The 24503-nt window shown below is 44.1% G+C and overlaps 4 protein-coding genes across 9 annotated transcripts in view; 3 read left to right on the top strand and 1 right to left on the bottom strand.

Moving 5' to 3' along the window:
* LOC118099269 (rho-associated protein kinase 2) overlaps positions 1 to 5288 on the top strand; it is a 32093-nt gene extending 26805 nt beyond the window's left edge. For 2 of the 6 annotated variants that reach the window (XM_035143709.2, XM_035143703.2), the window contains 7 exons: positions 792 to 859; positions 984 to 1072; positions 1391 to 1469; positions 1601 to 1868; positions 2346 to 2622; positions 4012 to 4091; positions 4683 to 5288. In XM_035143709.2, coding sequence (XP_034999600.2) covers positions 792 to 859; positions 984 to 1072; positions 1391 to 1469; positions 1601 to 1868; positions 2346 to 2622; positions 4012 to 4084 — 854 coding nt within the window. In that variant the 3' untranslated portion in view covers positions 4085 to 4091; positions 4683 to 5288. Of the gene's footprint in view, positions 1 to 791; positions 860 to 983; positions 1073 to 1390; positions 1470 to 1600; positions 1869 to 2345; positions 2623 to 3711; positions 3803 to 4011; positions 4113 to 4682 lie in introns of all 6 variants that reach the window. The other 4 variants (XM_035143706.2, XM_035143704.2, XM_035143705.2 and 1 more) reach the window with 4 other exon arrangements.
* Positions 5289 to 6006: 718 nt separating this feature from the next.
* On the top strand, positions 6007 to 8874 carry LOC118099115 (leucine-rich alpha-2-glycoprotein). The gene is made up of 2 exons (XM_035143395.2): positions 6007 to 7583; positions 7749 to 8874. The coding sequence occupies exon 2, from the start codon at positions 7751 to 7753 to the stop codon at positions 8741 to 8743; it is 993 nt and encodes a 330-aa protein (XP_034999286.1). The 5' UTR covers positions 6007 to 7583; positions 7749 to 7750; the 3' UTR covers positions 8744 to 8874.
* Positions 8875 to 9277: 403 nt separating this feature from the next.
* Positions 9278 to 10599, top strand: LOC118099114 (phospholipase A2 inhibitor beta). Its single transcript, XM_035143394.2, has 2 exons — positions 9278 to 9418; positions 9506 to 10599. Exons 1-2 carry the CDS (start codon positions 9286 to 9288, stop codon positions 10501 to 10503), a joined length of 1131 nt encoding a protein of 376 aa, XP_034999285.1. The 5' UTR covers positions 9278 to 9285; the 3' UTR covers positions 10504 to 10599.
* A 9780-nt stretch (positions 10600 to 20379) lies between these two features.
* Positions 20380 to 23962, bottom strand: LOC118099044 (potassium voltage-gated channel subfamily F member 1). Its single transcript, XM_035143296.2, has one exon. The coding sequence runs from the start codon at positions 23734 to 23736 to the stop codon at positions 22243 to 22245; it is 1494 nt and encodes a 497-aa protein (XP_034999187.1). The 5' UTR covers positions 23737 to 23962; the 3' UTR covers positions 20380 to 22242.
* Positions 23963 to 24503: the final 541 nt, after the last annotated feature.

The following is a 24503-nucleotide window of genomic DNA, read 5'->3' as shown; positions in this document are numbered from 1 at the left end:
GCCAAAGCATCTTGATAAATCCTGCCTCCTCCATGTTAGTGGATGGGACATGCACCAAACTAAAAAGTCACAGGCTACGTAAAGGTGTTTTCTATGATTTTAGGTCGTTCTTATCACACTGATGTTTGGTGTGTTCATTTTTCTACTGCTTTTAGTTAGTTATTTGATAATCGAGTTGAAACATCATGATCTTCTTACTGTCCAGACTCTGGCTCCTAAAGTGTAAGATGGCAGCGTTCGTATCTGGGATATTTTGGTTTCATTTCCGGATAGTGCGAACAAGTGGAGACACGTCGTCCATCTTTATTTTACAGTCTATGGTGTTGTAACATTTATCCATCCATCAAAAAATGTTGCTGTTCTCATCCCCATTCCCTCAGTTTGGAAAGAAATGACTGCAGCTCTGGTTCAAGCCTGCAGTTAATCCCTCTGCTGTGTTGACTCTGCCTCCGCTGCGCTTTAATCCTCTTCAGTGTTCTCTGGACACGAGAACTCACAGCTTCTGCTCTGCTTTGTTGAAATTTATTCCACTCACTGAAAAAGCTGTGACAGTTTGTGCAGGGTTGTTTTATTTTATTGACTAGATATTGATCCCCGATAACCCTCATAGCTCCCCCTGATTGGTGTGTCAGTGTTTGTTGAAAACAAAGAGCAGGACTTCCTGTCGCTGACCCAAAATCATTTCCTCTCTGAGCGACTCCACCAAAGTATTCTTCTAAGTGCTTCACATGAGTAAAGTCTTCTCCTCTTTGTTTTCACATCTTCCTGTTTTTTCTCTCCACAAACTACAGACTCCAGGCTCGAAGGTTGGATTTCACTTCCGGCCAAGAACACAAAGCGGTTTAGCTGGGACAAGAAAGTAACGTGGCCCCCATTATTTCTCATATCGACTGATTTTGTTTTCGTTGTAATTACCACTGCACACTGAGTCATTTCCCTCCACTCACCCCGTCGCCTCCTGTTTTTTCCCTTTTGTTTTTCAGTATGTGGTGGTGAGCAGCAAAAAGATCCTGTTCTACCACAGCGAGCAGGACCGAGAGGTGGCCAACCCATTCATGACCCTGGAAATCGAGTGAGTCCTTTACAGCAGGGTTTCAACAAGAAATAATGACTATACACTTTTATGTGAAACATTTTCATCAGTAGTTTCTTAAACACATTTTATGATTAAGTCACATTACAACCTTGGATATGCAGCCTTTCTGTCCGTTCATTCATTATCTCAGGGGCCTTGGGCTGAAAAGTAAGCTTTAAAATGTATATAACTGATATCTTGTGCCATTTTAAATCTTTAGTTCTCTTTAGTTACACATGTAAACTTTGCAATGCCGAGAGAAATAATTCCTCTTGTGATCCCGGGTGAGCTAAAGTAACTCCCTCCCTCCTGCAGTAAACTGTTCCACGTCCGACCCGTCACTCAGACTGATGTGTATCGTGCAGATGCCAAAGAAATTCCAAGAATATTCCAGGTAATGATCCCGGAAGCCCATTATTCCCGCCTCTCCTTCTCTGACTGTCTGTCTGAATCACGTACTCAATAATTAAATGAGTTAATAATGCAATGAATAACATTTGCATTCCCTGTCTTCTCTCCCTCCAGATCCTGTATGCCAACGAGGGGGAGAGCAAGCGGGAGCAGGAGGTCGCGGTGGAGGCCGCGCCGTTCGGTGACCGCCCGTCCTACATCAACCACAAGGGCCACGAGTTCATCCTCACGCTCTATCACTTCCCGTCCACCTGCGAGGCGTGCACTCGGCCGCTGTGGCACGTCTTCAAGCCCCCGCCCGCCCTCGAGTGCCGCCGCTGCCACACCAAGTGCCACAAAGAACACCTGGACAAAAAGGAGGAGGTTATCGTGCCGTGCAAGGGTCAGTGACGCTGAATGTACAATTAAATGTTGTGGCTTTCATCAGTCTATCAGAAAGTAGAAAAAAGAAAACCTTCACCCTTATATACCCCAAATAAACATGATTCATAATGAATAAAGCAGAACAGAAATCTAAAAATCTTCATTTTCAAAAACTATAAATGTAAGGAACAATTATAGAAACAGTTTTCAATACATTTTCTTTTGGTAAATGAATGGATTCATAGTTTCAGCTATATATTATATGAGTAATCAAAAACCAATGAGGACCAATGGTGGTCTTATATTATATTATATCATTGAGGAAAGTATATAACATTTAAATAATAGTTATTATAATTATTTAATTGTTTTTGTTACACATTATAGATTTTTAACCTTTTTTTGATATTTGACCTGATATTTCAAACTCAGCGGTCCAGTACACCCCCCCACCACCACCTGGAGAATCAAAACCTGTTCTTTTTTGTTTTTACAGTGAACTATGACATGTCCACTGCCAAAGAGCTGCTCCTGCTGAGCAACTCGCAGGAGGAGCAGCAGCGCTGGGTCAGCCACCTCCTCAAACGCATCCCGAGGAAACATCCGACCATGAGTCCTCCCTCTGCGCCGAACAGCCCGCCTGAAGCCACCTCGCTCTCTTCTCCGCGGAACTCACCGCGGCCGTCACCCAGGGGTTCGCCTCACCTGTCGTCCCACCGTCGAGCCATAAGGGTCCAGTCCAGCAAACCGCAGCAGTCGTCAGGGAATACCAGGTAAGACCCTGGGGAGAGAGAGAGAGAGAGTTCACCCCAACAGTAAAACGTCTCTTTTTCTTTGATTGAAGTAGTTTTTCTTTTTATTCTAAGGTCATACTTTAGTTTTAATTCAAACCACAAAACAGTGCATTCTTCCAATTCAAAATCTCCATGTATTCATATAACAATTTTGAATCGGACTTGTTTATAAAATTGTACGAACAATGTCACGGAAAAAGCTGCAAAAACACTCGATGAATGTTCTAAAGGATGAATCTGTATTTCATTGATCTGTTCAGGTTTCAGAGCCTTTCTCTCATTTATGTTTGAATGTAATCGTGTTTAAATGGGAGGTTTTCAATGTGAATTTTAAAATGACATTTCCAGAGAATATTTAAAGACAATCTTATCTTAAATCTGTTGTGTGGTGCTCATCAGCTTTTCATTTGTGTTTCCTACTAATTATCATCATCACCTCCTTTAAGTGGAATCGTTTTCTGAGCTGTCACCATCACGACCTTATGAACTGTAACTGGATGTGATCGGTTTCTTTTTACAGCAAGAAACATATCTTTTGGGGAAAATGAGAGTGTCAGCCAGTTTTAGTCCTTTTATCTTTTTGCACATCAGCTCAATCAGACGTGACGTGAACTTTGCGGAGCCTCAACTTTTGTTTTAAAGTCCGCTTCAGCTGATTCAGACGTTTGTGCAGCTCCTCCGGCTAATGTCTGAAAAAGTCCAGGTTGAACATGTGTGAACGGAGCTTTTTTTACTCTCATACAGTGAAAACTAGATTCCTGGATCTGCCTATTTAATCCTAATCTGCTCCGTCCTGCGGTCACACACCTTCACAAAAATAGAATTCAGTTCAGTAGTTTTTCGCGTAATCCTGCTGCTAATATTTTTGCTTTAAACGATGCATAACGCTGTTTGCACCATTAACACTCCAACATGGCCCCTCACTCAGCGTCAGTTTCCACCTAATCGAATAGAAACCATGAGAGTGAGAGTTACTAAGTGTGTCTGTTTTGTTTTCTGTGACTGATTAAGTCTCAGTTTGTCAAAGTTTTCCCTCTCAGCCACACCCTGACTCTCCTCCCCCCCCAGCACTGGCCCCATGCTCCGCATCATCCTCCACTGACCCCTGACCTCTTCACCTCTGACCCCACCTTTCTAACGTCTCTCATGCTGGGAGACTGTAAGTAGCAGAAATGTGTGTGTTTGCCAGCCTCCTCGCCCGCTCACCCGCCATAGTGCCGTGCTGTTGTGCCTGTTAACCCCCTCCTCATTATGAGCTGCATTTAGTCACCTCACAGCTCCACACTGCCCCCTGGTGAACATGGCGGACATTGCCCTCGAGACATTATGAGGCTCCTGACCCCTCGGTGACCTTCATTACTGTTTCAGATTGCTTGAGTTTGGCCTGAGAGATTGGAATTGGTCGTTGGATGATGATGATGATGATGATATGTTCTTCTGAAGAAGAGGTGAAAGAGGGGGGACAGAGGGTAACCGCACCTCTGCACGGATCGAGTGTGTGTGGTTGCAGTGTGTAGGCGTAGAAACGAGCATGTTGTTTTTGTGTGTGTGATCTTCAAATTTGCAGCCGAGTGTCAATCAGGAACTCAGTGTTTGTGTCTCGTGAGAAGAACAGTTTGACGTTGTGGATAAATCTGCAGGTTGCACATAATCACCTGCACAAACAGGAGACGGCTTTGGGAAAAATCTGGATCTGGATCTTTGCAAAGTAAAATATTGAAGTGATAGTTTGATGTTTTTAGGAGATGAGCTCATTAACTTTCTTGGTGGCAAGAAGAAGGAAAGATCGATGCCGTTCTTATGTCTGCGTGTCAAAGCTACAATCAGCAGCTGCTTAGCTTAGAAACCAAGTTACCATATTTTACTTCTTGCAAACAGACCAAGATTGTTCCCTTACGTGGTCGAGCGTATTCTGCTCATGCACCGTGTGAACAGCTCCCTCGTTTCATATGTGTGGATTTTGTGTGGGCGTGTCTTTGCAGCAGCATCCCAGGTTGTCAAATCACTCTCTCTCTCTCTCTCTCTCTCTCTCTCCACAGTTAACCCCGGCTGATCAAAGATTGACTGAAAGACTGAGAAATAAATAAAAAAATGCTAATCGTGGAGAGGAAACATTCACAGCGACCGGCCGTCGTCATGAGAACTGGGACCGTTTGTCATTTTAACCAGAGGGAAAACCAGCGTAATCTTTTTGGTGTTACAGTGAGACTTCAACCAAAGAAGAAGTGAATAGAGAACAGCCTTGTTTTATAATAATCATGACATAAAAAAAATATTATTCTGTCAGATGCCGTGGCTGACGTGGATTTATAATTGTGACGTGTCAGGCGTGTGCGTGTGTGTGATCATTTGTACATAGGATGAAGAGTCTGTGTAGCTCATAGTATGTGATTGTTTTATTTGTATGGATATAGCTGCAGCACGTTACACAGAACATGCTTGTGCTGTAGATGTATGACTACAGTTTTTGCTGAATGGAAGATTTTACATCATTATGACTCTTGAATTTCTTGGACACGCAATATGACACTAAATACTAAATGGATCCCATTAAGACATAAAGACGGAATAATGTGAACTGAACAGAAATGATGTGCCTTCTTTACATCCATGACAAATTCAAATAAATTCTGTTGGAGAATTCATGTTTTCATTTGTGTCTTTTTAAATTTGTTGCTGTTGAAGATGTGTGCAGCTCTGCAGACACCGAGGCTGACGCTCTCTTTTGTGTCTTGACGTCTTATTTTGAAGCTTTTCTACTGAATTTCACACGACAATTTTCCCCTCCAGCGTCGACACGGAATCAAAAGAGGCAATGCGGTGTATGAAGTGTGTGTTTGAGTGCGTGCTTATATCTTTGTGAGGACCATTTTGAGCATCATGCTGACGGAGTGGGGACATTTTAGCCGATCCTCACTTTCTTTCAAAGGGCTGTTGAAGGGTTAATTCTTGCTTTAAGGGTTGTGTGTGTGTGTGTGTGTGTGTGTGTGTGTGTGTGTGTGTGTGTGTGTGTGTGTGTGTGTGTGTGTGTGTGTGTGTGTGTGTGTGTGTGTGTGTGTGTGTGTGTGTGTGTGTGTGTGTGTGCGCGCGCGCGCATATATTTACACATGTATGTAAAGGTGTGTGTAGGCCTAGGTGTGTGTTTAGACATTTGTGTGTATATGTATGCATATATTATGTATATATTTGTGTGCATCTATATATACAGTATATGTGTGCATGCATATCATTATGTATGTACATATGTATTATATCTACAAATAATAATACAACATATATTAATACTTAAGTATCCTAAATGTATAAATTACACTATAGTAATGTACAGTAACATAGCAGAGAATGATGTTAATGTACATTATGACACATTATAAATCCAGCGAGCTGTGGCTGCAGGATGTGTTTCAGCAGTTTGCAGTATAGCTTTGTCTGTACCTCAGTGCTGCATGTGGAGTGAGTGGGCCTGACTGAAATAAATCTTTCAGAACAGCCTAAAGCTAACTGGCACTCGTCATACATTATGTATGACGGTTCATCGTGTTGCCCATCTGCTAAATTCTTATTGCAGGTCCAATCCAATCCTCTGTATCAGCCGGCGTGAAACCTACTGTACCGACCAGGTTGACCTGAGGTGGCACGAAGCCTTCTGCTGCTCCTCCTCCTCCTCCTCCTCCTCAGTGTGAAGTCACGCTTTCATCTGCAGGCTTCTCCTCTACATTTCTTTACTGTCGTGATTAAATCTAAACGCTAAACGCATGTACAAATAAGAACTTCATGTTCTTTTACTGTGTATTTTCTTATTATTCTGCTATTTTATACTTCCACACGTTTATATTTGATTGAAAAATATTGTTCTTTCTATTCTACTCAATTTAATTCAGAGCTGGAGTTACAGGTTAGGTGGATTAAAAGTTTACATAGCAAACAGAAGGTAAGTTTACAACATATGATGCAAAATATGATGCACTGTTATAGATTAAACCTGAAAGGTTCCTTATTTATTTATATATTCACTTCCATATTTTTACCTAAATAACCTTTTAATTCTGAACTTTTACTCATAAGGGAGCATTTCTACATTCCTAAAAGTATTTTCAAGGAACTTGTGTTTGACTGTTGTCTTTTTTACGCAATTTTTATATAGTTTATTTGGCAAGAGAAGCTTTTAAGGTTATAAAAAGTATTTTGTTATTTTTATTAAACAAACATTTTAATTGAATACACACATTCATACTTGCCATTTTTCTATAAAATGATTAATTTTACTTGTATTACTTTCACATTATTGTATGATACGTTTACTTAAGTTAATTGTATGAATCCCTTGGTTCCATACTGTCCACAACCTGTTATATAACTAAGCCGTGCGACTTTAACTGTTTGCATCTGGGCAAAGTGAATAATTTATTTCTGCTGAGCCGACACCTCATGTCTCGAAGTAGCTTTTTCTGATGATGAGTCTAATTTTTAGCAAAAATAAATCCAATACACCTCATTTTAAACTGATGATCGGGCATTTCTGCTTCTTTCCCACACGCTCGCTCTCCCTCGCTGCCTTTGTACGAGAATCCAAAGGAGACATTAATGTAAACATCTAACTTCAAAGTGTTTCACTCAGCAAAACCATCGTTCACATATGTTCACATTAACGTTTTCAACTTGATATTCTCTAATCAGCCGTTTTTTAAAAGCTGAAGTAACAAAATCACAAAGTTTCCAGGTCTTGTACTTTCCCGTCAGGTTAGTCACTCTCTCTGTTGCAACAACTGCGTGTCCTCGACAAATGTCTGTGTGGTGACGGGTCAGTGTTTGCTCAGTGAGTAATGATTAGACTGAGGGGGGGGGGGTTCTGAGCCCCAAGTAATTTGCAAGAGAGAGCACTGCTGAATCTGATGTAAAGAGCAGAGCGGCTGATACAGATTCAACTAGAAAACAAGACGGTAAGTTTTATTTTGTTACTCATGTTACCGAACATCATGTGCATGACCTGGAAATGACGTCACTTGTACTTTATTTGTTGTTGCAGTGGTGCAATACGTCAGGGAGATATTTAAGTTGTCTGCCTCATAATAATTTCTCTGCATCCTCTCTTTCTTGTGTCTTAGTGATGAACGCCCTTTTCGCCTTCCTTTGCTTGGCATACTTCTGCCATGGTGCCCTGTCCTGCCCGGCTCTTTGCAAGTGTTACTCCAGAAGAGCTGAGGTGGTGTGCAACGAGGTTCCCCTGACAGTGTTCCCCTCCGAGGGTCTCCCGAGGAACACCACCATGCTCACGATCCAGCTGACCAACATCACCTCCATCTCGGAGAGGCACCTGAGTGCCACGCCCCTGCTGCAGGAGCTCCACCTGTTCAGCAACCACCTGCAGCACCTTTCCTCCAATCTCCTCCGGGGTGTTCCTCACCTCAGCACTTTGGATCTGACAGAAAACAAACTGGCCGAGCTGCCAGCCGACGTCTTCAGCCACGCTCCGCTCCGCAGCCTGGTGCTGAAGGACAATCTGATTGAGACGGCGGATGCAGAGTGGCTTCCTGATAACAGCACTCTCACCTGGTTGGATTTATCTCGAAATCGAATGAGAAAGGTCCCGACTGCTCTGCTCCAGAAGCTGCCGCAGCTCGAGAGTCTTGACCTCTCCAACAACCGTCTGGAGACGATCTCTGCAAACTCCCTGGACGGGCTCACCAAACTGGAGAGGCTGAACCTGCAGGACAACAAACTAGAAACCCTGGATGCATCTGTACTCGAGAGCACCCGCAACCTCACCTACCTGTTCCTCTCTCGCAACAAGCTCAGCAAAATCCCCCAGAAGCTGTTTCAGGAGCTCACTGAGCTCAAGAACCTGTATCTGGAAGACAACCAGCTGAGCCACATCCCTCCAGGTTCTCTGGACCGGCTGAGCTCCCTGGACGAGGAGGGTCTGGACCTGACCTCCAACCCCTGGCAGTGCGACGGGAAGGTGGAGTACCTGTGGAGGTGGCTGCAGAAGAACAAGAAGAAGGTGTTCCTGCCACAAACCATCATATGTGCTTCACCTCCGTCTTTATCTGGGCGGTCGGTGATGTCGCTGACTGCGAGTGAACTAAATCTTCAGTCGTAACCATTTCCATCGTCGTGTTGGTTATTATCTGACACGGTAAAGTTGACAGTTCAGCCTGTCAAACGTTTCAATAAATGAATAATTGTATTGGTGTAACATGAGTGTATAATTAAATGTGATTTAGAGTAAAACATACGATTGTGTCTTTGTTTGCACTTCACTTGCAGATAAACAGAGTTGTGACACATTGGTTTTGGAAATGAGCTTTTTCACTTCATAGCCAACAATTGATGAGAAGATTGATACCATCGATACGAGCCCTAAATATGAAGCAATACTTTTACAGCCTCTGAACCACAACTTCTCATTTTTACATACGCCAGGTTATGTTTAATATCTGCATTTTATTCAGCAGAACTACCAGAGGTTTACTTTTGGAGTTCTTTGAAAATAACCTAACAACAAGACAAGAGATTATGAAAGTGGACGAAAAGGAGACATTAAAACTGAATGGAAAATTCCTGCCGAAATAAAAGCAAAGAAAATATTGACTTGTGTGTGGTACTTTTGGAAAGTACAGAGAAAAGTGAACCGGTCAGTTGATGAGCTGGTTTGTTTGCTGTTGGCTTTGTTTGCCTCTTGCAACACTTTATGTTCTGAGTCAAATGTACTTGACATTTCAAATAAAACCGAGTCCACGTTCAAAACAGAGGGAGTTCTGCTTTTCCCCGTCAGGTAGGTTCATGCTTTCGAGATCATGATTTTAACAATATGATGATTTTAAATCTAAATCATTGATTTGTGTATCTATTTTCTCTGCAGTGTTAAAGATGAACTTGTGGCTGCTCCTGAGTGCCCTGGCTGAATGGCGTTACTCCTGCCCGGACCTCTGCTCCTGCTCGGTTCACCTATCAGAGGTCATTTGCAGCCGAAGCTCCCTCACACATTTCCCTGTCGACGGTTTATCTCCCAACACCATGCGACTCTCCATCCAGTCCACCGGCCTCGCCAATGTTACCGCCGGTCATCTGAGCGTGGTTCCCCACTTGAACTACCTGCAGCTCTATCACAACAACCTGACAAGCCTTCCCTCAGATCTGCTGAAGGGGGTTCCTTTCTTAAACACACTGGATCTCACCGGGAATCAGCTCGTTCACCTGCCTCCCGACATTTTCAGCCACGCCTCACTCCATAATCTGGTGCTGATGAATAATCGGATTGAAAAAGTGGACGCCGAGTGGTTCTCCGTCAACAGCAGCTTGATATCGTTGGACTTGTCTGGGAACCGGTTAACCGGCGTCCCGTCCGCTCTGCTCCGGAAGCTGTCTCATCTCCAGAGCCTTGACTTGAGCGATAACAATCTGCAGGAGCTACAAGCCGACGCCCTGACGAACCTGCACCACCTGGAGATGCTGAACCTCGCCGGGAACAAGTTGACCTCCCTGAAACCTGCAACTTTCACCCACAACCTGAAACTATCCAACCTTTTCCTGCAGGAGAATCACCTCCGAGATCTGCCGGCGACCCTCCTGCGGGGCCTCCGACACCTGGAGCTTCTGCTGCTGAATCATAATCAGCTGCAGTGTCTCCCCTCGGGTTTTCTGGATGAGGGGGGATCATCTTTTCAGGTTATGTTAGCAGGGAACCCCTGGGTGTGTGACGAGAAGATTGAGTTTCTGAAGAAGTGGCTCACTGTCCATCCTCACAACGTTGTCTTTCTGGCGACGGTGACCTGTGCAGGGCCCGAAGCTCTCAAACATCGACAAGTGGCGTCTTTGACCGACAGCGAGCTTGGTCTTCAAAAATTAGAGATGGGGTAAATAAAAAAATATATTTACTCCCATCATCCTTCATTCTTATGTCAAACAAAAAAAATACCACTGTTTTAAACCCTGAAATAAAACTTAATAATCAAATTCCTTTGACCTCTGCTTGTTTTTGTCATCGTTTGGATGTGGTCCAGCCCACTGGGGGGCGTAAGATCCTCAAAAAATGTTGACCCTAAGGAGCTGAAGAGGTGGTGGCGCTCATTTTAGAACCAGGTTACTGCAGATCTGAGGCAAACATGCGTTAAAACAAATGTGACAGGAAATGTATTCTGATTAAACTGATTTAAAAAAATCCACAAGGCACATACTGTATTAGTAATTCACAGTTTGGGCAAACTAGATGTTTAAATCTTTTTTTCTGAAATGAATTTAAAGAACAATCCAAGCATCTTTAGATAATGAAAAGAAACGGTGGTGGCCCATATTTACATGAAATGAAAGCTCACTTCTCTCCTTCCTTCATGTGTCTTACGTTGAATCCTTACTCCAACACATCGGCCTTGTTTCAGTCATGCGCTTTTGTTTTTAATGATGTTGAGCATGTGGGAGTGTGTGGGCAGAGCAATGCAAGAGTCTTCCAGCTGACCTCCGCTGGTTGTGTTTGAATATCCCTCGTTCTCTTTCTCTTTCTCTTTCCTTTGGTCTCTTTCTCATTCAGTGAGTGTGTGTGTGTGTGTGTGTTTTTTCTACATGGCCACACACCTCCTGTCCAGCCTTGATCACGGTGAGTGCACTGGACTGTAATTTATTACCTTAATAATTTATATAATTATAATTTATATACCCTGATACAATATATAAAACATGGGCCTCCACTGGTGACTGTTACTTATGGAAATTGAATCTTGTTCCTGAATGTTCCCCAAAGAGCAGGAGAAACACCTCGGAGGTTTGATTCATGTGGTTCATTCTACCATAAATACACAAGTTAATAAATTCAATTATTTTGTTGACTAATTAACTCAATAGTTAAGTTGATTTGACTTGATTAAATTTGAGTTAAATTAACTGGATTAAATTTTCTTGATTTGATTTGAACTTACTCAAAGAAATAATCAGTCAAAGGTGAATTTACTCAATTAAATTTAGCCATTTAAATGTATTAAATTGAATTTGTTCAGTAGTTGGTTCCTTCTAATTGGAACCATCTGTTTTGGGGGACAGTGGAGAAGAGCTCTCTCCTCGACCTCCACAATATACTGCTGCTCCTTGGGCAAGACGTTTAATCTCCATCTGCTCCAGCCAACCCCCCACCGGCACTGATCCCTGTGCTCCTTAGATACATGAGGATGAAGCTCCCTCCCCTGATGAGTGTGGAGGAGCGGAGCCTCGCTCTCGGGCACGATGCCGTACTCTCGTGCTAATGATAACCGACTGACACGGAAATCTAAAAGGTCACGTGCACAGTTTTCACGCTTTTGAAACTGACTGTGGCCTCTCTACGACTTGTTGATGTAGTAATTGAGACGTTATTGTCTTTGATAGCTTCTCATTAGCTCATAGTAGCGGAGTAATCACTTGACATTTTAATCATAACCAGCTCTCACCCAGGATTCCTCTGATATCTGCAGGTAATAAACTAGTGTTTGCTTACTTTCTTCTTCTCGCTTGAACCATAGATGTTTATAAAGATGGACGCCGCATGTCCACTTCCTCCCGTTGTACAAAACATGTTGCCAAATTTATCTGCACTGCTGCGCTTCACCTCTGCTCTTCGACCTTCATCCTTCTCCGGTCACAATCACCTTCTTACGTTTACGTGTGTTTGAGCTCAGGCTGAAAGAAGAAAAGACGAGTCTGTTGGACTCATTAAAAGTGAACCTGAAGGTGGGTGAGAGGAGTCACACTGTGGCTGCCTTCAGAAGCTTGAGGCCATTAACCAAGCGAGCACTTAACAACAGTCAAACCTGCTGAGCCCGTCGTCAAACATCCTACGCTTTTTTTTCCTTTACTCGGGATTGACGTCATTTTGTTTATGCCTCAAACCTGCGCGTTTTCAGGACCAGCATGCTTTGCAGCTCTCGGTCAGGATCAATTTGACCAAAATAGCCTGAACTCGCGCATTAACCTGGAACTTCGTCTATCATAATTGTATGTGCATTGTATTCATCGCATTCTCCTGCTCATAAATCATCGCTCCACTCGACAACACAAACGCGGGGAAAAGGAATATGCTGCTGCCTTAACGCATTATCTCATTATTGGGAAAGAGGGCTGAAGCCGTTTCCCATTCTGTATGACTGGTTGTTGTAAATGGCCCCTCGTGCTCTTCTGAGAAATGGGCTATTAAGGGGCTCTTCCTAGATGGACACTGCACACAACACTGCCCACAAATCCAGGCTGCTCTATTGAGGGGAATAAAGGTTTCGATGGAGGCTGTTTACATATACAAAGACGACTGTAACCACAGGGAGAACGTTCACAGAAATGTAACGGCTATTTATCCATCGAAACCTGTGTGCACACAGAAGTAGAAGAAGTAATGGTGAAGGTGCAATTGGAACAGAAAAAAGGCTTCTCGGGTCCAAAAGAATGAAAAATGAAACGAATATCAAGATGACAACAACTTAGTAATGGCCAAATTAGAGAGGACACAAAGCAGCAGTGTTGATGGATGTTTGGGGCTTTTCTCAGCCAGATACAGACGCAGCAAATGAAACTATTGATAAAAACAAAATAGGAAAGTACCAGCAAAGACAACAGATAAATATCAAGTTTCACCCAAACGACACATTTTCATCATAGCTCCAGTGATGTAACCGATGGATATTTTGGGATTTCTTTGTCCAGGTTTGAAGTTTTTGTCTCAATCGTATGCAATCGTCAACACCACTGTTCATTAGTGAAAATAAAGATAAACAGGACCCTGATCTGTGTTTCATTAGCCCACCCTCAGGAAACACAGCAGCTCTGTTCTCCCACATGTAGTCGTCTTAAAAACGTTACTGTCAGATCATCCGCTCCTCCCCCACCTCCTGCCATTCCCCTCGGACAGTACACATCCACGCACCACACCGACTATGTAAATGTTCCACTGCGGCGATGCACGGCGTTCGATCCCTGCTGCTTTGATCCGACGCTGATCTTTCTTGTAAATACTCGTCCCCGCTGTTCCTTTCTCGTCTCACTCTGTAATTCCTCTTTCCAGGGATGGCAGATTGATCTGCACATCACCATCCGTCTGTGTTCGCTCACAGTGACCCACGCAGGGGACAAACGGGGCCATGGGAGTTTAATTACCTCCGAGCACAAAAGACAAGGACGCGGCATTTCATCACAGTTTGATGTCTAAATCTCCCCGGTGACTCCTCACGTCCTCTGCCAGAAGTTTTAATGTCGGCTCCATGATATCCCTTCACACCGGGCTCATATGCATCACCATCTGTCTGGAGGGGCTTTACGTAGGGCCTATAACAGACCGTTCACCTGTTGTTGGGGCGCTGGGCCACGCAGACGTGCCTGCGGCCATTAAAATGTGTTCACAACATCTAGGAACAGGGCCAAGGCCACTGAGTTAGGTCATATGTCACTGGTAAGTGTGGAGACGGCTCAGGACAACTGTGTCTGACTGGAATGAAGCAGCCAAGAAAAAAAAGCAATTGTCATGAGCTATGTGGCATTTATTGACCCTTTATTGACAGGCTAGGTGATATGTTTCAGACACTATCCATCCATTATTTATACTGCTTATCCTAATCGGCATGTGTTGTATTGCATGTATTGTAGTAGGAGGCAGATACCCGGAGGGAACCCACACAGACGCACTGAGAACATGCAAACTCCACACGGGAAGGCACAAAACCGAGCAGGTACCATCATGCCACCCCCTTAAAATACCAACTGTTTTACACATTAATTATTCCGAAATATCTGCAGCTGGGTCCAGATACCAGAAATTTGTCATTTATGTAATCCAAACAAAAACTCAACATCATAATCCTACTTGAGAGGGGGTTCATGGGAAATTTCCCAGTCGAGAACTTTTTCACATGAACATTTCTTGGGAGCAGTAATATAAAACTGTCAAACTTCCATCTGTGACGGAAATAAAACTGACATCCCAGAGGAAACACAAGTCTGGTGATGCCTTCACTAAATATCTTTTTTTTTTAACGACCTGTTGCCCTAAATTAATTGAAATCCTTGAAGCAAGCCTCTATGACATGGATGTTCTGCTCCATAAAACATCATTGTCTCTGGATGAGATAATCAGTGGGGGCAAGTGCATCAGCCATCAGGTCAGATGTATTACAATGGCTTTGGTCTCTCGGGGGCCAATTTCCTTAATTACATGTCCACACATTTATTACCGGAAGTGACACGGCACCACTAGAACATGGCTGATCCAGTGTAAAGCACCGTTTCTGAAACGGGGACCATCAGCGAAGGGCATGATCTGAGTGACGGAGAGGAAAGCAAACACAACTCGTACCAGACAGAAGGAGACGTAGGTTTTTATTCTCCAGGCAGAGGTCCACAGGAGAGCCGTTTCTAAAGCGTGGCTGTTTACAACCTTCTAATTAAATTCATTTGCTGGAAAACCCGAGAATTGATTTTTGAAATAAACTGAGGCTCCTTTAACAAGCTTTCGCTTTGAACAAGTCATTTAAAGCTGTCAATGGGCAACGCTTTCAAGTTCCTCTGGAGAATGTGAGCAGTAGAAAGGCGAAGTGTGTGATTTCAGACAGCCGAGGCCTGATCAAAGCCGTCAGCACAACAGCGTGAAGCAGTGACAGAAAAACACAGAGCGCCGACACTAAATGACAATTCAAAGAAACACTATTCAAGACATTAATGGGTACAAAACATGAATAATACAGCTTCACTGGGAGTCCAACTTTAAATTTACATATTCATATTTGCAGAATTCACAAACTCTCACCGGGGACTGAACGGTGTCGGCCTGAAAGACGGAGTTGGTTCTTAGACTTTTTGAATATCACCCTCAATGGAATTCTGCTCAGAGTTAAAGGGGAAGAATAACACACTCTACTGTCTCTACTGTACGATACAGATGGGACGTAGAGAGGGAATTAGCCTAGCGTAGCATAAGAGGAAGAAACAGCTCACTTTTATCCAAAGTTCCAGCCAAAAGGTTTTCTAATTAGCTAATTTGTCTTTTGTCTTTGTCTTCACTTTGTTTTTAATTTCTTTACTGACCGTATATAAAGATGGACGACAGTACTGCTCCCAAAAGTGAAGCCAAAGTGTCTGGATTGCCCCCTGGTGGCTGGCTGAAGTATCGGGAAGACAGCTGTGATTTAACATGTCAAATAAGTTTCTTTCAAAGATGGTTTCTTTCATTTTACATAGTTCTTATCAGACTGATGTTTGTTCAAGTTTAATCCTCTGCTGGCTTTAGTTTCATATTTACGATACAGACATGAGCGTGATCGGGATCTTCTCATTATACTCTCTGCAAGAATCTGCAAGAAGAATAAAAACGTCAAACTATCACTCAAACATTTCAACTTTTGACCTCTTCTGGCAGTGAGAAGCGATTTTTTTTTGTGAAACTAAAAAAAATGGCCCTGTGAGATATTAGCTAAACGATCCGACCTGTTTGTGATCACTTACATCAAATGAACTCTCAAGGTTTCATCTCCGACTGCTGAATTTCAGTTTTAGTCTCTTCCTATTCATAAAATGTAAGAGCTACAGGGTCTCATACAGTGGTCATCAGATGCTGCTCAGCTGTTCTCTGGGATTTCAGATTGATGAGGCAACAAAATTCCTCAATAAAGTCCAAGTCTACAGTGCCCATTAAATTATTCACGCCCCTTGGAAGCTTTATGTTTTAAACATTGAAGCAAAGAAGATATCTGTTTCAAGCAGATCTCAAAAGGTGATTTAATTGAATTACAACTGTAAAATATAAAATGCACATTTGTGTAAATATGCAAGATTATAATGGATTATAATAATATGAGTTCACAAACATTAGTTGTTCCCCTTGGTTTAACATTTCTAACAGATGACTCTAATCAGAGAGGTTATTTTCTGCAGCACGAGATCTGATGTAACTCTCTACTTTGCAGGAACCTGGTTTGTTCTCAGAGCAGCAGACGACTGGGCGACGTCACGTAGAAACGTCGTAAAGCGACTTGAGCAGGAGCCAACGCAGATGTTTTCACTGAGGCTGAGTATTAAACTGCCCAGAACCACCAGCTCTCTATTTCACATCAAAAGGCATCGTTAAAAAAAAAAGACTCCATAACCGGCCATAACTTCAAGTCAAATCTCAAGACACTGATCTGGCTGCGGGACTAAAGGCTGAACGCACACTTTCCATTTTCCTCCGTCTTCTTATCACGTAAAGGGTTTCGACAGCTTCACGGTTATTACGTCCACCGAGGCGGTGGTTCGACATCATCCACCACGGTTCAATTTTGCTCTCAGGAGTCGCTGAACATAAATCTGTATTTTCATTAAGACAAAAGATAAAAGGTAATAAACTACTGAAGCGATCCACTAGGACACTTAGACCTGATTTATGTTGAAAATACTGAGTTCACCACACACCTCAGTGTCAGTGCAGCCATAACTGAGGCTGTGTCTCAATTCAGGGGCTGCAACCTTCGAAGACCGAACAGAAATAAGAGGCTCTGGTCAAGAAGAGCTGAAGTTTGACATGAGGAGAAAGTTCTACTGCCCCTTGGTTTTCTTTGTATCATTAGCTGTTGATTGAGTTTAAGCGTGACACTCAAGCACTGGACGTCTTGTCGCTTGCCGGCACCATTGTCTCCTTGAAAAACAGTTTGTATCCTGAACCCTATGTTGGGGCCAGGAAGGATCCACCAGTCGGAGCCTTCATTTCTCTGGGAGAGAAGGACGCTTTCGTCTGCCTCATTTGAGGGAGCCTTCGAAAACGGGGCCGTCTATAGTGGTGTCCCGCTGTGACAGTCTTCAAAAGCAGCCTCCGAAGGTGCAGCCTTCCACAGCTTCTATCCAGCAGCTTCCTTCAAGCAGAAACCTTCATTCAGCTCTCTGCACAAGCTGCACCTCCTCTCTACTCGTCTGTGTTTATGTTGCCGCAGCACGACTGTGTTGATTTTATTGTTTGACACTCCACCTTGACATCTTGAAAGGTTCTGGCAAAGTCAGCTGCGAGGGCAGTTTAGTAATGCATTCGGTACGATGCGCTGACCGGGCTCAAGTTATTGGATTCTGTGAAATGAAAGTGTATTTACATTCTGCCGGTTCTATAAATTCTCACTCGCTATTCCTGATCTGCATTGTTATAGAAAAGCCAGAAGGGAAAAGACGTGATGATTTTACCAGATACACTCTGCAAGATAAAAAAGAAGAAGTGATGAGGTGAGAGGGGGAGAAAAAAAGAAGATATGAAAAATAATTCTTGCAAATGCCTTGAGTGGGTTCGGTGCTTCATCCTATTCCGCTATTTTGAAGAAGGTCAAATTTAATCTATGTAATTATTGTCATGAAAGCTCTCGGCTTGAATCAAAGTGCTCCAGGATACGCCCACGCACAAACATTCCAATTGAAAAAAATCATCTTGCACAAAAAATAAAATAAAAAACGCTCCTCGATTATGTTTCTTCCTTTTCCTCTGAATGTGACATCAGGGAGATTACCTTTTCCCTCTGCGGCAAATATCTCTCAAATGGAGATGGTGCTCGGAGAGGTGGGCTGTTCAACCCTGGCATTACACATTCTTATTCAAATGAATGTGTTTGGCCATTTTCTCCAGGATATGAATCCATTCAAATATCCCATTTGCTCCATTTGAGGCTGGACATTATCGGCTTTTAGTGTCGTCTAGAGAGCCATATTTATCCAGGAGGTGTTTTGAATACCTCCTGTGTTGTGTTTCTTTTCTCTCTCTCCGTCTGTCTCCGTCTTTATTTTTCTTTTTCACTATTTGCAACTTGGATCCTGATGTTTGAGCCTGTATGGCGTACAGGCGCAGAAACTACTCACCAGATTTACACGAAACTTAACCACAGTTAAACTTTACGTGTAACCGTGGTGAAAACAATATACGTACATGTAAGATATAATTACCTCTTGTTTGTGTTGAACTTCTCTTTGTCTGTGCTATATGTGTGTCCAGGATACCGTCAGGGATTCTCCTATTTTTAGATTAGAGAGTTGAGTAAAAGATCGCTGTCCTACAGGTCGACGGAGTGGGGGAGAGTCCCTGTGTGTCCTCGCTGTCCTCAAATGGTTCGGTGTAACCTAATACTACTGTGCCAGTACGTCACCAGGAAACAATCCCAGAGCTGGCAGTCAGCCGGACGGGATACACGAGGATTCAGGAATTGCTTCGATCATCTGAAACTCTCGCGGACGACACTGTCAACACGGATCTCTTTAAGTTTCTCTCCACTGAAGTTACCAGGTAACTGACTGTAGCAGCAGCAGCTGGAAGCATCACCGGGTTCAGGCTGAATGTCAAGCTGTGTTTATTTACAGCATCTTCAAGCGCGATCCATGGTTTAACACTATGACGGTGAAACCAACACGGCACGCCAGAGATTGTTCTTCTCTACCCTTGCTGCATGTTAACAGTGGAAAGCCAGGTCAGCAAGATCATGTAAACACCATTAGAACGGCCCTCAGTGGAACGCATACCTCCGCTAAGGCCAAATAGTTGCCCTCAAATTCAATCAAGCCGCAAAAGATCTGTGAAAATGTAAAGACAATAAACCCTGGATACGTTGTTTTGTCCCCTAGATTCAATGGGTTCTCACTTGGCCTGTGTCTCATTGTTCCACCAAGTTTCGTTGAAATCCGTTCAAGCACAAACCCACCATTTGTCATCATTTTTGTGTGTTGAGAGGATTTCGTTCTGCAGATGCATCAGACAACCTCATGTTTAAAGTCGTATCATGTGGCTCAAATAAATATCCCTTTGCCCAGGACATTGTCAGACAACTCATCTTTACCCAAAAAAATACCTCTGAGGATATAACAGCTCTGACCCTCCAGAACAATACACTGGATCAGTGGCAATGTCCGTTAACAAGCTGTACGAATTCTCTTTGTGGCTTTTTTAATGGACCGATAATGATGAGCACAAATTTTCGTGTAAATACTCAGGAGCCGCTCTAATCTTAAAACGCCCACTGAGCGCCGCAGATGACCAACATGTGGGAGTAAAAACTGGTGATTAGCCGTCGGATCACAGCAGGTCGCTGTAGAGTACGCCGCAGATGGTTGTGTGTTTGTGTGCTTGTAATTATTTGTATGCAATTGTGGGAGAGAAAGGGAGGATGTTTGTGTGTGTGTGCATGCGTATGAATCTAAATTTGAACGTGAAGGTGGGTGCATGTGTATTTGCATCTGCTGCTGCTGGGGGGGGGGCATTGTACCATTGCACAATGCATGCCTTTGACATTCCAGCTCCACCTGTCAGCGTGCACAAAGGCCTCTCTCCCGCTCCGACATGTGTGAATCTGCAGCTGGTCGGCAGAGATAGCAGAATCCTGTGTTGGACACGTGTGGGTGGACGCACTGCAGAGTCCTGCCTGACCTCCTCCGTGATCTCTCTCTCTCGGGCAGCACAACTTAGACGGGAGCTTGGTGGGAAACAGTAAGACGCTGATTCTGAGTCCGAGCTTATCAAACACGCTGACGTCTTGGGCCAGTGAATGATGCTCTGTCAGTGTGAGGCAGGAAGATGGATCAGCCTCCTTCACTCTGACAGGAGGAGCAGTGTGGCACTTCAAATATTTATTTTTGTGACCTTTACTCTTAGCTCCCTCATCAGGCCAAACACTGTATTTTTTTTACTGTGCAAAAACCTCTTCATGTCCAACGTGGATCAGTTGAAGATTAAACGACCTTGTTACAGTTGTGTTTTGTTAAAAAATGGGTCCATGATATCTTTTCAGCCGGCGAAATTACATTTTTATTATGCTGGCATGAAGGTTACAGCTTTACCTGCACAGCAGTGAGACCCATCCACACTTAGGTGCTGTGTACTCTTGCAGTTTGCTAATGGGAGTGACCTTAACACTAAGCAAAGGTGCATGGAAACCAGGCTGCAAGCAAGAAAAGTCTCATCTGTTAAAAGTAAGTAATAAACATTTTAAATAGTTGGCTCAAGTATTAATTTTAAAGATTTGGGCCATTTATCCATCATTTCTTGGGTTAAATGATTCAGTCTTAAGGACGATTTTTAGCTCAAAGTGAAAATGTAACCCACAGGTGAGGGTGAACACTCAAATCCTCCTCCCCTGCACCATGTCACTGTGAGTCCACCTCCTACTGACGCCCTCTGTGTTCTCCTCAGTTAAACAATTTAAATGTTTCACCTTCTGAGCACAAACCATGTATTTACATCCGAGCTGTTGTGCGTATTTAATAAAATAACACCGGGGCACATAGAGTGCAGCCTTGACACGGCTCGTCCCTCCAAGTTACAATAAAAAAATCAAACCCTGACATCTGGGACGTGACGTCTGAATTAAATGTCCCATTTTAATTACAGCTCCCCCCGCTGTGCCGAGAGAGGAAGTTTCTGGGGAATGTTGAATTCTTGCGGCAGGTTTGGTGTCACTCAGGCTAATGGTGTAGGAGTGACCTTTCAAATTGTGGAATTTTAACCTTTAAATATAGCAGCCATTAAAGGGCAATTTTGAGTTCATTTTTGAAAGTGTGGGACGCAGTGTGAGAAACATCATCTCTGTAAGTTTCAAAATTGAATTTAGACCCATGTTTGAGGCAGATACAGACTTATTCATACTCTTACATATCGTTTTTCATGAATTATTGAAAAAGAGGTTGATTATTCATATTCTTCTTCATCTTTTTCATCTATCTGAGCTCCTTCTTTGCCTCTTCTCAGAATTTCCACCCTCTTGATCTTGTGAAGCACTTTGTTTATATAGGTGCTACACAAATAAAGTTATTATTATCACTTATTTGGATTATTCTTTGTTTCACGTCCAGCCTGTTGCTGCTTCACCTCGGCATATTCGTGCATTCGGAGCAGAGTGGTGACGACTGCTGCTAAAATGTAAACCCATTAAAAGAACATGTCCTGCAGCTGCTCAGGTCCCAGTGTTGACAACGTGATCCTTCGCAGAATCGCAGCCCCACTGACACATCCACTGCTTTTAACACGCTCCTGCACAGACTGAGTTTTACATCTGAAACACTACCTCACTCTCAGTCGCAACATAAAACACTGATCCCAGGAAGATCACAGGCAAAAAACAGACATGATATGTTGCCTTCATATATTCCCTATGAAATGTATGGCACTGTAGGTCTCACTTTCAAACACCTGATGCCTCAGGAACCTCTCATGGACTCACTACATTTGTCTTTTCTCTCACAGGAGCTTCCTATCTTTATTACTTCAAAAAAACCAAAAAACATTCATGGTGATATATATATATTTCTGTACAGAGGAATACGCTACCGTGCCGTCTACAGTCTGAGTGTGAGGATTGGGGATGGGGGAGTTATATAAGGAGCCTACATAGGGGGAATCCACGTACTGGCTGTTCCCCTCAGCCCACAGGGAGTCACTGCGCAAAGGCAAAGCTCATCAAGTCAATGTATGTCCCTTTAATAGGTGCAATTCTTCAAAATATGAAGGTCCTCAGAGGCCATGGCTGCAGTTTCTATTGAGGCTATTTACAATCTCAAGTCGTCGTTGTATCATTAACCCAGAGGTTAAGTTTGAATCAATCAAAAATCAACAGTGGATAATTATTTCTGATGTTTTGTTCTTCTGTTCTGAAGGTGTTTGTTTGTTCACGAGACAAAATACTCGGTGGTCTCGGCTGTGCTTCCAAAGCTCGTGTCCTTGCTGGGGGTCGACAGGCCGGCCCCTTCCCTGGGATCCTTCAGTAAAGGGATGTATGTCTCACTGTGGCAGGAGCGCATGGTGCTGTCCCACACCCCCGCACCGCAAACGTGTTGGTGCGCATTGGGTGCAGCCTCCAGCTCCCCGGAGCGCAGCGCCATCAGCTCGATCTCGTGCTTGGCCGCAGTCTCCAGCACCTGTTGCTTGTTGTAGAACAGGACGAAATTGTTGATGATGGGGTGGATGGGCAGCGCGATGGCGATCACCCCGCAGAGGAAGCTGATGGCCGCGTTGCACCGACCCAAAGTGGTCTTGGGGTAGACGTCTCCATAGCCCACTGTGGTCATGGTGATCACAGCCCACCAGAAGGACTGGGGGATGCTGGTGAACAGGGTTTCCGGGTGGCTCTGCTCCATGGTGTAGCCCAGTGCGGAGAAAAGGAAGACCCCCACGCCCATGTACATGAGGAGCAGCCCGAGCTCTTTAAAGCTGCTCTTCAGGGCAGATGTGAGCGTCTGGAGTCCGGAGGAATGACGTGCCAGCTTGAAAATGCGCGCTATGCGCATTATGCGTAAAGCCTGCACCGCCTGCTGCACGTTAGCCAGCTCCATCATCCCGGCGCCGAAGGAGGTGAGGATGAGCACCACGAAGAAGGGCATGATCGCCATGAAGTCGACGATGTTCATGAAAGCAAACACGAATTTGATTTTGTTGGGGGCAGAGATGAGACGCAGGAAGTATTCAACAGTGAACCAGCAGATGCACAGCGTCTCGATGACCTCCAGAGTCGGGTGCTCCGTGAGGTTTCCCTCTGCGTCCTCCACCTGCAGGTCGGGGATGGTCCCGACGCACATGACCACGGAGGAGACGAGGATGAAGATGAAGGAGATGATCGCGATGATGTGCGCAGGCATCGAGGACTCCGGCTTCTCCATCAGCCTCCAGAGGCACATCTGGAAGCGCTGCCAGCCCGCAGCAGACGGGTCTCCGTCTCTGTCCACCAGGATAGTTTTCACTTTCTCTGCGATCTCTGCAAGTTCGTCCTCCACCTCCTGCAGGTGGCAGGTGCAGCACTCGTCCAGGAAATCCGAGTCGATCTTCCAGAACTCCATCTCCTTCATAAAGCAAATGGGGCAGATTCCTCTTTTCATGTGGATCTCTCCATAATAATACAACTCAATTACGCACTTGAACGCATCGGGGTCCCTGTCAAAATAAAACTCTCCGGTGTCCGGGTCGTAGTCGTCACACAGTGAAGATATTTCCTCCGGAGACTTCAGGGAACAGTCCACCAGCTCAGCCAGCCGGGTGTCCGGGTAGCGGCTCAACACGTCCCCGTACAGCACCTGCTTCACTCCGCCGATGTTCACGACGATCTCCGTCTCCTCGCTGGCTTCGGAGCCGTTGCAGTCTGCGTACCGCGTCCTCTGGACCCCCCACATTGTGCAGACAACAGGTCCGACACCAAACTGCTCAAATGAATCGAGAGCTTCAACGCAACCTGCTGCTGGCAAAGTAGAAACAAGTCGCCAGACGCTCCGGCGCTGTGCGTAAAAGCTGCAAAATCCCCCAACCTCTGTGTTTAAGTTGAAAGATAATGGATGTGTTGGTTCTGCGGTGGTGGCAGCGTCAAGTCTCCTCACTCCAGCTCAGCCGAGCTGTTTGGCAGTGAACAGTGCGCCTGTGCGCGCACAGAAAGTTGGCATTGAAGTGCGCGTAATGTCAAGCTACCCACAATCAAATCCCACACTTCCGGCAAAAATTTCCTGAATAAAATGACCCCCCCCCCCTCTCAATGTAATATGTGCTGCAGGTTTCTTCAAAGTGATTCTTAAGCTCCAGATCACAAAGCAGTTATTTTAAGGTGTTTTAATTGCAGTGCTGGAGTAAGAAAATGAGCAACACCAGAGTGGAACAATCCACAGTTCGCCACAGGTCCTGCATTCAGTACATAGAGTGTATTTATATGTTTTTTCAGTCTTATCAGCCACTCAAAAAACGCCTTACTATACAAGTCACATTCACAAGGGGATCTTTTCTATCACACACCTTCCATACGGGTGTCAGGGGTAATTTAGGATTCAGTTTCTTGTCCAAAGACACTTCAGAATGCAGAATGGATACTATCACATAGATACTGTTAAAAGGCCAAATATTTCTCTTTGAAGTGTTGTAGAATTATAAAGTAGAATAACACCACTGGAAGTAT

The sequence above is a fragment of the Hippoglossus stenolepis genome, chromosome 20 (genome assembly GCF_022539355.2).
Source record: "Hippoglossus stenolepis isolate QCI-W04-F060 chromosome 20, HSTE1.2, whole genome shotgun sequence".
Lineage (NCBI taxonomy): Eukaryota > Metazoa > Chordata > Actinopteri > Pleuronectiformes > Pleuronectidae > Hippoglossus > Hippoglossus stenolepis.
Note: the sequence above shows the minus strand (reverse complement) of the source record. Positions and strands in the feature narration are given on the sequence as shown.

Bases quoted from the DNA above. Each gene is read 5' to 3' on its own strand.
- LOC118099044 (XM_035143296.2), bottom strand. From the start codon at position 23,736: ATGTGGGGGGTCCAGAGGACGCGGTACGCAGACTGCAACGGCTCCGAA.
- LOC118099114 (XM_035143394.2), top strand. From the start codon at position 9,286: ATGAGCTGGTTTGTTTGCTGTTGGCTTTGTTTGCCTCTTGCAACACTT. The intron at 9,419-9,505 runs GTAGGTTCATGC...TTTTCTCTGCAG, and splicing joins GTTCTGCTTTTCCCCGTCAG to TGTTAAAGATGAACTTGTGG.
- LOC118099115 (XM_035143395.2), top strand. From the start codon at position 7,751: ATGAACGCCCTTTTCGCCTTCCTTTGCTTGGCATACTTCTGCCATGGT.